Raw genomic sequence first — 13,827 nt, forward strand, 5'->3', positions numbered from 1 at the left:
GCGCATCATCTGATTTTGGACATTTAGATAGAGTTTTGAGCTAAAAATCTCTTTACAAATGTACAGAATAAAACCCAAGACTGATTATTTCCTAAGAAAAATGGCGAATTTGACCCAGGGAAGAAATGCAGGCTGGTTCTAACAATAAGATTGGTATATTTCCATAATAAAGAGTGATTTTTGAAATGTTAATAAAGCCTGTTCCAAAGTTAATCTTAAAAGCCTCAAAGAAATTTAGTAAAATTGTCTGTTATAGAAAAGTTACCAAAATAACTGCCTTAAAATAATAATCTAGATTTGAATCTCAAGAATTATTGATCTATATTAATTATAAAAATCTAAGTAGCCCGGTAAAAAACCGGCCCTTTGTTAATTGAAAAGGCTGGCCAAAACATTTCTAATGAGAAAAGGGGCTAGTTGCTTCCCACCTGTAACAAATTCTTAAAGAATGTGGTTAATTTACATCTGATTAATCCAGGCTAGGCCAAACCTGTTCTTCCAGGGAAAACAGCCCCCCACTTCCTCCCCCAGGCCAATATTGAAACTTCCCACCGACTAGCAAGGGGCAGGAAGCAATGTATCTACAACCTTGTTTGTTGGCCTTCCCCAGAGGAAAAATTATGGTCGTTTTAAAATCAAAGGCTGGGGCCAGGCCTGCCTTGCCAGCCTCAAGTGTGGTTTTCCAAATCTGCTGTGAAATTTAAGACCTTGGAGTTTATACCTAGGTATCTTGAAGTGACATAATACTGAATTAAATAAGATCTAAGTGTACTTCGTACAAAATCTAAAGAGCAGAATTAAATCTGTTGGTTGATTATGTCCTGCATTTTTTGAAGTTTATTCCTAAAAATGTTACTGATTGAGAAATGCTAAATATTTGACTTGCCAGCTAAAAAGTTCTAGTTAAATCAAATTGGGAAAAATTATAATTGTGGTAACTAAATGCCTAACGTAGAGAAATTTATTTTTAAGAAAATCTTGTGCTTTCTCTGAAATAATTAGAATTCAAAATATGTTACTCATTCATCTGATTAAAAAAGAGGATAAATTCTGTGATCCCAACAGAAATTTTTAAATACAAAGATCAGTTTAAATTTAATTGATATCTCTTAATAATTATAAAAGGTATATAATCTTTAAATCATATATATACGTATATATTTGATGGTCTTTCAAGTTGGATTTCAAAACTATAACCAAGGAATGACTTTGGGACATTTCATGGGCCCTGAAATGTTTTCAAAAGTTTATTCTCTCTTCTTAAAGGATTTTTTAATAAAGCCAATTTAATATACTTGAAATCACATAGAAAGCTTTATCAAATATAAATTAATAAATATATTTTAAGTTTTTGCCTCTGAGAAAGGGCAAAACAAGTAATTTTGTTTAATATTTCTTAAAATACAGCAGTGGAATTTTAAGATGTAATTTGAAATAACAAAAGCTCCTCGCCGCTGCATTTTAAATTAGGCTGGAGGTGGGGCAGCATTTGTCCCTTGTGAATCAAAAGTTTACTAAATACTAAATTTACTTGCTTCGCTTTGCCTTTTTAAAATAATCACTTGAAAAATATAGCTTTGCGACAGTATTTGTTAAAATCTCAAAAGGCAACCATGTTTCTTACATTTGTTGCTTGTGTGAGAAAGAAAGCTGTCTGGAAGGAAATAAAAAGGTTTCCTTCAGATGCCTAACTAAAATTAAAAATCAATATATTGGGCCTCAAAAGCTAAATTAAATAATTTGTGTTTTGTCTCCTTAAACAAAGTTTATGTAAATTTACCCAAAAACTAATACCAGAAATTTAATTAAGGTCATTTACTGTCCATAACTTAGGACAAGTAAAGTTAAAAGAATAAATGCTATTTCAAACTGACTTAAAATTGGCAAATTGGGTTAAATGGATATTCAGGGGAACTTAGTTGTCACCTATTAAAAGATAAACTTTTACAATTTTTATATAAGACCTCCATCATTATACCAAAAAATACTACGCAGGAACCAATTCCTGGAGCTTTAACTGTTTTTACTGATGGGTCATCAAATGAGAAAGCTGCCTATCATACTATAAATTCTGCCAGAGTCAGGGAAGCCCTAGTTCAGAACCAAATTGAAGAATTCATTAGAAACATGTATCCTCCCCTCCACTATCACTCTTTAGCCTTACCTAAATCATGAGGAGTAGATCTAGACACCCAAACCTCTGATATCTTAGAAGCCACACTCCGTGCTTTAAATGCCTCCAATCCATCCCTTGCAGAAAACTGTTGGCTATGCATGACCCTAGGTACATCTATGCCCCTTGTCATTCCAGATGACATCAGTAACATCACTTCTAATAATAATTGTACCCTCAGTCTACCCTTTAGATCAATGATCTCCAAGACCAAATTGACTCCCTAGCAGAAGTAGTTTTACAAAATAGAAGAAGATTAGATTTACTTATAGCAGAGCAGGGAGGAATATGTTTAGCCCTACAGGAACGCTGCTGTTTTTATGCCAACAAATCTGGAATTGTCTGAGACAAGATAAGAAAACTCCAGGAAGACCTGGTGAAAAGGCGAAGAGAGCTGTTCGAAAACCCCCTTTGGAGCGGACTCAATGGCCTACTCCCCTACCTGCTTCCTGCACTTGGCCCCCTTGTCAGCTTACTGTTAATTTTAACCTTTGGTCCATGGGCTTTTAAGAAACTGACAAGTTTTGTCAAACAGCAAATTGATAGCATCCTGGCCAAACCCATTCAGGTTCACTACCACCGTTTAACTACTATAGACCGAGAACGTGATTATGATTGCCAGAGCTCCCTCCCCGCGGGGACAGCATAAAGCCAGAGGAATGCTTACCTACACTCTATATAGAGGTATGGTATGGGTGCCGTCTGGGTGCAGGGCAAAGCACTGCAAGGGAAGGTCAAAACAGAAAATCAAAATTTTCTCGACCGCCTCTGGATTTCTCTGTGAGCATACCTGGTTTGCATAGAGGTTGGTATCCATACATATATAATTGTTGGCTCTGCCTCTCCTCCCCAAAAGATACCAAGAGCCACCAGAGGTGAGATCTGCCGATCTCATGGGAGGAACCAGGTCACTACTCCCCCAGTCGGTTAATGCCCACCCTTAACTAAATGGTAAGGGAGGAATTGTTGGGAGCCATTATAAATCACATATACATCTCCAGCTTACAACAAGAGGTTTCTGGCTCCTCCAAGCCAACTCCCGGTTTGGCCTGGAGTTAAAAGTTAACCTTGCGATTTAGCCTGGAGTTAAAAGATAACATACCCTTACCCTAAGCACAAAGCAAGCTACATCTCCGCTGATAAGCTGCGACATTCCAAAGTCTGTTACATCCTTAACGACTTCCTTTGCCCACCCCCTTCCTCTAGAAACAACATAAATACCACTCGCTGTAAAGAATAAAACTGAGGCTTGATCAGAACTTTGTCTTGTCTCCTATCCTCTCATTCCTTTGCAGGATTTGGTGCGGTATACCCACGAAGCGTGCCCTGCAGGTCGGGGCATAAAAGGATATTCCAATTAAGGCAACGGTTCTCAACCTGTGGGTCGTGACCCCTTTGGGGGTCGAACAACCCTTTCACAGGGGTCGCCTAAGACCATCAGAAAACACATATAGCCCTGACCGGTTTGGCTCAGTGGATAGAGTGTCGGCCTGCGGACTGAAGGGTCCCAGGTTCGATTCTGGTCAAGGGCATGTACCTTGGTTGCAGGCACATTCCCAGTGGGAGGTGTGCAGGAGGCAGCTGATCTATGTTTCTCTTTCATCAATGTTTCTAACTCTCTATACCTCTCCCTTCCTTCTCTGTAAAAAAACAAACAAACAAACAATAAAATATATATATAAAAAAAGAAAAAAATACATCCTGCATATCAGATATTTACATTACGATTCATAACAGTAGCAAAATTACAGTTATGAAGTAACAACGAAAATAATTTTATGGTTGGGGGTCACCACAACATGAGGAACTGTATTAAAGGGTTGCGGCATTAGGAAGGTTGCGAACCACTGAATTAAGGGATAGCAGTAGTAAGTCTGCCTGAGCTCCATCATGTAGGAATGAGGCGATGTCATCCCAGAAGTCTGTAAGCTCCCATTGCTTTTAACTAAGGGAATCCCGAGAAGCTCCCCAGTAAGTCTGGAGGTCTTAGAAAGGGGTGACCTCCTTCAGCTCCACAGCACCTGGCAAGGAACTGAGGAGAGGGAAGGCCACCCCCTCCTGTCAGTAGGATATGCCAGAGGGCACAGTTTTATTATTATTATTTTTTATATTTTCTTATTGATTTCAGAGAGGAAGGGAGAGGGAGAGATATAAACACCAATGATAAGAGAATCATTGATCAGCTGCCTTCTGCATACCCCACACTGGGATGGAGCCTGCAACCTGGAGACTATGCCCTGACTGGGAATAAAACAGTGACCTCCTGGTTCACAGGTTGATGCTCAACCACTGAGGCACCCCAGCTGGGCCAGAAGGCACAGGTTTAGCCGTATCTTGTCTGAAGGAGTCTATAGTGGAACTGAGTTCTTGGGGTGATGTTTACAGGTCCCAGGGCATAATGGGTAGCTTTCGAAGAGGTGACATTTTCAGGGCTATTTTTAGGATAGCTCTATAAAAGCAGTGACAATTGCAGTTCTAGTGGCATACAGTTTGGAGCCATCATGGGTAACTCCAGGAGGCACGACAGGAAGTCACTGAAGCCTCTATTGGGAAACAGTGTCTGACGGTGCTAAGGGAGTGCCTGTTGTATGGCAATTTGACTAAATCTAAGGCCCCCCCCCCATTTTTAGGGGTACCTACTCAAAGGTGGGCCAGCTTGCAAGTAATAACAAATAGATTCAAGTAAAATGTGTAAACAAAGACTATGTTGCCTCCAGAGCACCAAAAGAATCTAGACAATGTTGTGGGTGCTAAGAGAGATAATAGCGATTTTTTCACTGTGTCCAGATTACCAAATACTTTTTGGGAATTTAAACAAGGCACTCAACTCACTTATGTGGCAATGGCCTCTTGCCTTTTTATTACTATTTTCATGTCCTGAATACTCTCAGAAGAGGTCATTAGTGTAGTGTCATACCTGTGTTCCTGGAGCAGTGAAAACAGTTCGGATCCTGCTGCGGAGACTGGGGGTGCTGACAATGGTGCTGAGGTTCCCTGAGAGTAACCAGGTAAAGGTGTACCATGTCCCTTCAGAGGTGAAGGGCAACTGCAGCTAAGAGGCTGCTGACATAGGTACTGAGCAGAACAAACAGAGTCAAATCTGTTTGGGTAAATATCCTGAGTGGATAGAGGCAGTAATTTCTATAATGTTGGGGACGGAGAATAAGGGCTTCTTTGGTTCGACCACAGCCTCAAGGTTGCAGTAATCCACTGTGAGGTGTCATTCATTCTTGAAGAACAAGCCAAGTAAAAATTCACCTTTGCCAACTATAGTCAAATCATATAACTAGTTATGATTTTATTTATTTATTTTTTATTGTTTTATTGCTTAAAGTCTTACAAAGGGTATTACATATGTCTCCTTTTCCCCCCCGCCCTACTAGTTATGATTTTAAAAGAAAGTTATAAGCTATCCAGTTATTATAATCAATGCAATTAAAGACTGCTCTCCCATCAGTCAACAAAGGAGCTTCAAGCAAGTTAAGCTCATTTAGGAATTTATTCTATCAAGTCAAATTCAAACTATCTTAAAAAAAAAAAAAAAAAGGGACAAATTCAGCTGTTCAAAGGTAAACCAGAGGGGATAACCACTTCTTCACTAAAAAGGTGTACAGTGCTTTTCAATCCTTCAAGGCCCTGTTTAGTTTACATTAGGCCATATGACTTCAACTGGCATTGACAGTGGAGTCCCACTTTGTTAATATAATTTGAAAGTGCCAAAGACTAAATTACAATTTAACTTATAACTCATTGGTTTAAACCTTCCCTGCTGGTTGTGGTATACTTTAAGAAAATGGGTGCTATGACCATGGAGAAATTAAGTAAGACCATAGTTCTCATGGTTAAGGTGAAATCTCTATTTGTATTCTATATTATTTCAGTAACTCCCTTACCGGGGTATTTGTTTATTAAATTTAGTGGGATCTGGGGCGGTGGGGGGGGGGGGAAAAAAAAAAAAAAAAAAAAAAATTTAGTGGGATCCCTCTGGAATTAGGAGTGTGGATCAGTCTGCCACCTACCCTTTCCCCCCTTTTCTCTCTTTATTTATTTATTTTTTCCCTTTTCTCTCTTTAAATAACTGCTCTTCTAGGAACAACCACCCAATGGGTCCACCTTCTGCACAGGGTATAGACCCCCTCTCCCACCTGTGCCCTACACATTGGGGCCAACCCAGCCTCTGTCACAGATTCACTCTAATAGATAAATCCCAACAAAGACCAAGGATTAAGTTAAGGAGGGCCCTGATCCCATACTCCTGTTTCCAAACGCCTTGGATTTTTTTTTTTTAAAGTATTGATTTTCAGAGAGAGAAGGGAGGGCTAGAGAGATAGAAATGTCGATGAGAGAGAAATATCATCCATCCGCTGCTTCCTGGATGCCCCCTACCTGGGACTGAGCCTGAAATCTGCACATGTGTCCTGACTGGGAATAGATCCAGCACCTTCTGTGCCTGGGACGATGCCCAACCAACTGGGGCACACTGACCAGGGCTCGGAGTTCTTGAAACTGCCAATTCTGGTAGGCTGAACATCAAATTAAAGCTTGGTAGGTTCAGCAATGCTACAGGGGTTAGCACAGCTCACCGCACTCTCTCCAGCTGCACACAGTGAGGGCTGCCATCAGGCAGCAGAGCAGGTCAGAGCAAGAGAAGACAGATGCACCGGGTGGCTGGTGGCACCCACTGTTATAGTCACCTGCAGAGGGATGGTTCCCTTGGGACTGATGATATTGGTGTCTGGGCTCATAATACACACATTCCCCCCGCATGGTAGGAAGAACCCTATGATCACATAATTGAGGTCTCAGGCAGGTAGGGTGGCCTCTCAAGCAGCTCTGAGATGGAAGCAAGGAAAGGAGCCTGGTCTGGGTGTTCATTGGGGTTGGGGGTGGGGCCAGGGCAAGAATCCTTGTCCAAGGGCAGGAGCCTGTGTCATCTGAATTTCCTGCCATCTCTAGAGGAAAGACCACTCAGGTCTTTTCATCAGTTTGTCCAGGTGGGAGCCTGCAGGGCAGAGGGAGGGGGAATCAGTCATGAGCAATCAAATATTAAAAAGTATACTGCCCTGACCAGTTTGGCTCAGTGGATAGAGTGTCAGCCTGCGGACTCAAGGGTCCCAGGTTCGATTCCGGTCAAGGGCATGTATCTTGGTTGGGGGTGCATACCCAGTAGGGAGTGTGTAGAAGGCAGCTGATTGATGTTTCTCTCTCATCGATGTTTCTGGCTCTCTATCCCTCTCCCTTCCTCTCTGTAAAAAATCAATAAAATATATATTAAAAAAAAAAAAAAAGTCTGGGATTCAACTGCTCGTTATAAAGAAACACTAACAGGATGCTTAAGAAATTCAACATTGGTTATTGCGGATGGCTGAAACAAGAGCCTGGAGGGGACCAGGATGTTCGAGCAGTGAGTTGACTTTAAACCTTATCTTACATAGACTTTTGCTAGCCATTGCATGCATTATTTTTTAAAATAAGCTGATACACACACACACACAATATTTTCCTATTTAATAGTCTTTAAATTAAACTACTTTTGCTTTTTAAAATTTAATTTAAAATTTATTCCATTTTTTTCTTTTCAACATAGAAAACCATCTGTACTAATAAAAGGACAATATGCAAATTGACCGAACAGCAGAACGACTGGTTGCTATGATGCACACTGACTACCAGGGGGCAGACAGTCAATGCAGGAGTTGCCCCCTGTTGGTCAGCGAGCTCCCACAGGGGGAGCACTGCTCAGCCAGAAGCAGGGCTTGTGGCTGGTGAGCGCAGTGGCAGTGGCGGGAGTCTCTCCTGCCTCTGCGGCAGTGCTAAGGATGTCCAACTGCTGGCTTAGGCCCACTCCCTACAGTTGGACAACCCCTGAGGGCTCCCGGACTGCAAGAGGATGCAGGCCGGGCTGAGGCCCCCTCCCTGCCAGTGCCCGAATTTCATGCACCGAGCCTCTAGTTCTAAGATATAATCCTTTAAACACTAATGCTTATAAAAGTTTAAACCACAGCCAAAACCGGTTTGGCTCAGTGGATAGAGCGTCTGCCTGCGGACTGAAAGGTCCCAGGTTCGATTCCGGTCCAGGGCATGTACCTTGGTTGCGGGCACATCCCCAGTTGGATATGTGCAGGAGGCAGCTGATCGATGTTTCTCTCTCATCGATGTTTCTAACTCTCTATCTCTCTCCCTTCCTCTCTGTAAAAAATCAATAAAATATATTTAAAAAAAAAAAAAAAAAAAGTTTAAACCACAAAAAAACAACAAGAAATCTCAACTCTTCTTCTAACCAAAATAACAAGAGGCATTATAGCTTCTCCTTACATATCACACTGGGGTATTATTTCAGGTATAAAAGCATATTAGACTTTTTGTTGTTGTTAATTCTCATCCAAGGATATTTTTCCATTGACTTTTAGAGAGAGTGGGAGAGGGAGAGACAGAAACATCGATGTGAGACAGACACATTGATTGGTTGGCTCCTGCATGCACCCAGACCAAGGCTGGGGAACCTGCAACCAAGATACGTGCCCTTGAATGGAATCGAACCCAGGACCCTTCAGTCCACGGGCTGATGCTCTATCCACTGAGCCACACCCACTAGGGCCATATTATACTTAAACAATGTTTTTATTGATTTTAAAGAGGAAGTAGGAGAGAGAAACGTAAATGATGAGAGAACCATTGATTGGCTGCCTCCTGCACCCCCCACACTGGGAATCGAACCGTGACTTCCTGGTTCATAGTTCGACTCTCAACCACTGAGCCACATAGGCTGGGCAAACATTATACTTTTAAACAATTTTATTTATTGATTATAGAGAGAGGAAAGCAGAGAGGAAAGGAGTGAGAAAGAGAGAGAGAAACATCGATTTGTTCCATTTATTTGTGCATGCATTGGTTGACTGATTCTTGTATGTGCCCTGACTAGGATAGAATCTGCCACCTTGGCTATTGGACAATGCTCTAACCAACTGAGCTGCCTGGCCAGGGCAAAGCATATCATAATTTTATTTGGGCCTAATCCATTAGATGTATCAGGATTTTCAAAGATTTACATAAGTTTTGAGTTGTTTTTCTTCTATTAATTAAAATAGGGTTTCATTTTCCTTTTGCCTAAGCAAAATTACAGCATTTAAAATTTAAAGCTCTCCAGGGACATGCACATACGAAAACTGACTTAAAATGTAAAATCTACCTGAGAGCTCAAAGACACTCATCTCATATCTTGAGGTTCTCTTGCCCAAAAGAAACGTATTTTGTTTGGTTTCAGATTTTCTTACCTTACTCTCATGTCTCCCTCAATCAACTTACATTTTGAAAGCCCAAGAACTAAAAATCTTACACACTCACCCAGAAAATAATATCACAGACTGCTCAGGAACACTAGAGTACAGAGCTTCAATATGCAATATTATGAGTATCCAAAGAAAGAAATGTAAATCTTCAAATCGGGTAAGATAAACTGCCTTCTTCCCCACAGTTCAGAAGAAAACCCATATTCGGAAGCTTGCAGTCCATACACCCGTGTTGGGATACAACTCTTTTTAAAAAATATATATTTTTATTGATTTCAGAGGTGGAGAGAGATAGAAACATCAATGATGAGAGAGAATCATCCATCTGCCGCCTCCTGCATGCCCTCTACTGGGGATTGAGTCTGCAACCCGGGACTGTGTGCCCTGACTGGGAATCGATGGAACAGTGACCTCCTGGTTCATAGGTTGACGACGGGCGGGATACAACTCTTCAAGTGGGTCAGTCCCTGATGACGGAAGGGTGGGGACTCTGGGAGCTCTACACACCCCTCTCCTGAGGTAATGGAATGGCTTCCTCTCTCTGGCTGTAATTCTCACAAGCGAGGAAACTCTTAGCCAGATTCAATTTAAGGTCTCACCCCCTCAAATAACTCCCAAATTCATAAACCAAGACAGAGCTGACCTTCACAGACTTTCTCAGTGTACACAAATTACTCTGAGTGCACCTACACAGTGGATGCAATCCTCAAGCCTGTATCTACAGGACCAAGGAAATCACAGTTACAACCTTAGAAAGGATATCCTCCCGCCCTCTTCCCCTCTTTCCCTATCCCCAGCTCTCAGGGCTGTAGCTTGTCTCAGAATAAAGGCTCCTTCCCTGGTGGGTGTGAGCAGGTAGGACACCTATAAGTGGAGGCTCCACAGGAAGAACCAACTGGGCCTTCAAGTGCTTCCCTTTCAGGCTCAAGCCGGCTTACGCTTGCAGACACGGACCCCAGGCTTCTGCTTCCCTCCCAGTGGCTCTGGACACCGACATTTATTTATTTATTTATTTAGGACACCGATATTTTAAATACACAAACTCGTTGTTTGACCAATCCAGTAAAATGACTCAAATCCAGTGTTTATGTGTAAAGGATGGGAGAATATTGTAAAGCATTTTTCTGATTCAACAAGAAATTCTGCAAATATCTATTCCTTTAGATAATAAATGTTAGTTAATTATTATTTCCATGGTAAGTAATAAATGTTAGTTAATTATTATTTCCATGACAAGTAACTATTTGGAAAACGATTATATTAAACACAGTTAGATGTTGCGAGTCTAAGCCCTGATATTGCATTTGAAATCAACCGAAATAACAGATCTCACAATGTTTCTACACCTGCCCATGGAAAAAAAATTTTAACAAATGGATGTAATAGTGGAATTTTTTCCTGAAATTCACCTTTTCCTTGGAAATATTTTATAGTCTTTCAAGATCTGATTAAATACATTTATATTTATTGAAAACAATGGAAAATTAAAGTGAATAAAACCACAAACTCAAGAGACCCGGAACTGTGATGAAAAGGGCAGATCACCCAGGGAAGTTTCCAAACAGGGACACCCATAGCGTGTCTGCGCCCACGAAAGATCCTGGGGGAGACACACAAGGCTTTTTACACAACACAATTCCAGGTGGTCATTCCACGCTTCCTCTTCCATAAAACATCCATAAGCAAAAAAAAAAAAAAAAAAAAAAAAAATCTGTAAAAAGAGAAACATCCATGGCTGAAATGCTGTGTAGTGTGAAATGCACCACGGCGGTCAAACAGTTAATGATGCTGCGGATTGGGGAGGGGAAGATGGCGTTTGGGAATGCGGGGAAAGAGTTGGAAATTTAGGGATTTACGGCCAGTCCCAGAAAGACCTAGGTTGCGGGGACAGAGTCGTGGATTTGAGGCCCTGCTCCCCAAACACCTGTAAAACTCAAGAGAAAACGGGTCCCCCTGGGGAGAAAGGACGGCCCGGGACCACACAGACCACAGTTCTCCCCACGTAGGAACCCCCGAGAGGAGTCACAATGGTCTCCTGAAGGTCCTCCCTGTGTCCTCTGAACATTCTCGGGGACACAGCCTGTGACCGGGGAAGACGCCGGCGGGTCTGATTGCCCCCGAGCCCCCAAACTGCGTGCCGCGCCCCCTGCCGCGCCCCCGGCGGCCTCACACCCCCCAAACCCCCCAGCGGCCTCACATCCCAAACCCCCCCGGCGGCCTCACATCCCAAACCCCACCCCACCGGCGGCCTCACACCCCCAAACCCCCCGGCGGCCTCACACCCCCTAACCCCCCCGGCGGCCTCACATCCCCAGACCCCCCGGCGGCCTCACATCCCAAACCCCCCGGCGGCCTCACACCCCCAAACCCCCCCGGCGGCCTCACACCCCCTAACCCCCCCGGCGGCCTCACACCCCCTAACCCCCCCGGCGGCCTCACACCCCCAGACCCCCCCGGCGGCCTCACATCCCAAACCCCCCGGCGGCCTCACATCCCAAACCCCACCCCACCGGCGGCCTCACACCCCCAAACCCCCCCGGCGGCCTCACATCCCAAACCCCACCGGCGGCCTCACATCCCAAACCCCCCGGCGGCCTCACATCCCCAGACCCACCGGCGGCCTCACATCCCCAGACCCCCCGGCGGCCTCACATCCCCAGACCCCCCGGCGGCCTCACATCCCCAGACCCACCGGCGGCCTCACATCCCCAGACCCCCCGGCGGCCTCACATCCCCAGACCCACCGGCGGCCTCACATCCCCAGACCCACCGGCGGCCTCACATCCCCAGACCCACCGGCGGCCTCACATCCCCAGACCCACCGGCGGCCTCACATCCCCAGACCCCCCGGCGGCCTCACATCCCCAGACCCCACCGGCGGCCTCACATCCCAAACCCCCCCGGCGGCCTCACATCCCCAGACCCCCCGGCGGCCTCACATCCCCAGACCCCCCGGCGGCCTCACATCCCCAAACTCCGGAGTGTCCTCTGGGAGGCCGGTCCGGCCACGGTGGTTCCACCAACCTCCTTCCCTGACTTCCCGGCCACGCTCACCATTTCTCGACCGCAGGGCTCCCTGTGGTCCACACCGCCTCCCGCGGAGGTGCAGGTCTCAGCGACCGAGGGCGTGGAGAAGCTACCTGACGCCTTTAAAGGCCGGCGGACGGCGAGAGCAGCGATGAAACCACAGTCCGCGCCGTCATCAGAGCACCGCCCTCACGTAGTTATCGGCGACTCCCCTGATTGGACAGTTGGCGAGATCCCGCCCCCTCACGCCTGAGTGACAGCAAGCTGGAGGTGACGTCTTTGAGCCGACCTTGTCTTAGCACTGGGTCTCAATCTGACCTTTAACCATAAGGCTGTCAGGCCACTCATGACCCTTCTTCAAAAACAGAGACACTTAAAAAAGACCTCTTCATATGTAATGATGACTCTGGTTCCATTTTGAAGGTTGACCATTTCCAGCAAGGAGATGTCCGCCCTTCTGCCCCCCACCCCCACTTATCTGGTACTTTAAAGAATCCTGCGGTCTCGGGGGCACTTGGCTCCGGTGGGAAGTTTGAAGCCCATAGTCCTAGACCAGACCCCAAGCCCCAGATGCCAGCATCAACCTATGAACCAGGAGGTCACCACGGGATTCCCAGTCAGGGCACATGTCCGGGTTTGCCCTGGATTCCCAGTGCGGGGCGTGCAGGAGGCAGCCGATCAATAATTATCATCACTGAAGTTTCTATTTCCCTCACCTTTCCTTTCTGAAATCAATAAAAATATATATTAAAAAAGAAAAGTAATTCATTGGTGATAGATTAGGGAAGTGGGAGAAAGCAAAGACATGGTGGGAGGGCCTCTGGGATTGGACAAAAGATAAAATGACAGAGATATACATCTTTTACATTGGTGGGTACAGGGTAGTTAATAGTAAACAATTAATATGATAAAAATAACAATGAGAGGATTTGTAGTCTCTGCTCTGGTGCCCCGAGGAGTCCGGAAAAAGAGAAGTTACCCTGACATCCTCTGTTATCTTAGATGCAAAAGAATTAAGGTAAAGATTGACTTTTGTTAGGGAAGATTCTAGCCTAGGACATGACTATCTGCCATAAACTGCTTTTAGTTAAAAAGTTTTTTAAAAATATATTTTTATTGATTTCAGAGAGGAAGGGAGAGGGACAGAAAGATAAAAACATCAATGATGAGAGAGAATCATTGATCGGTTGCCTCCTGCACACCCCCCACCGGGGATCAAACCTGCAATCCAGGCATGTGCCCTTGACCAGAATCAAACCCGGGACCCTTCAGTCCGCAGGCCAATGCTCTATCCACTGAGCCAAACCAGCTAAGGCTAGTTAAGAAGTTTTAATTCCA

At 44.5% G+C, this 13,827-nt stretch overlaps 1 protein-coding gene across 1 annotated transcript in view; it reads right to left on the minus strand.

The window, feature by feature from the left end:
- LOC139011060 (zinc finger protein 791-like) overlaps positions 1-12,597 on the minus strand; it is a 35,689-nt gene extending 23,092 nt beyond the window's left edge. The window contains exon 1 of the mRNA XM_070416258.1: positions 12,517-12,597. Coding sequence (XP_070272359.1) covers positions 12,517-12,519 — 3 coding nt within the window. The 5' untranslated portion in view covers positions 12,520-12,597. The remainder of the gene's footprint in view (positions 1-12,516) is intronic.
- Positions 12,598-13,827: the final 1,230 nt, after the last annotated feature.

The sequence above is a fragment of the Myotis yumanensis genome, unplaced genomic scaffold (genome assembly GCF_028538775.1).
Source record: "Myotis yumanensis isolate MYYU_CA2020_CCGP unplaced genomic scaffold, mMyoYum1.0.hap1 SCAF_5, whole genome shotgun sequence".
NCBI classification, from domain to species: domain Eukaryota; kingdom Metazoa; phylum Chordata; class Mammalia; order Chiroptera; family Vespertilionidae; genus Myotis; species Myotis yumanensis.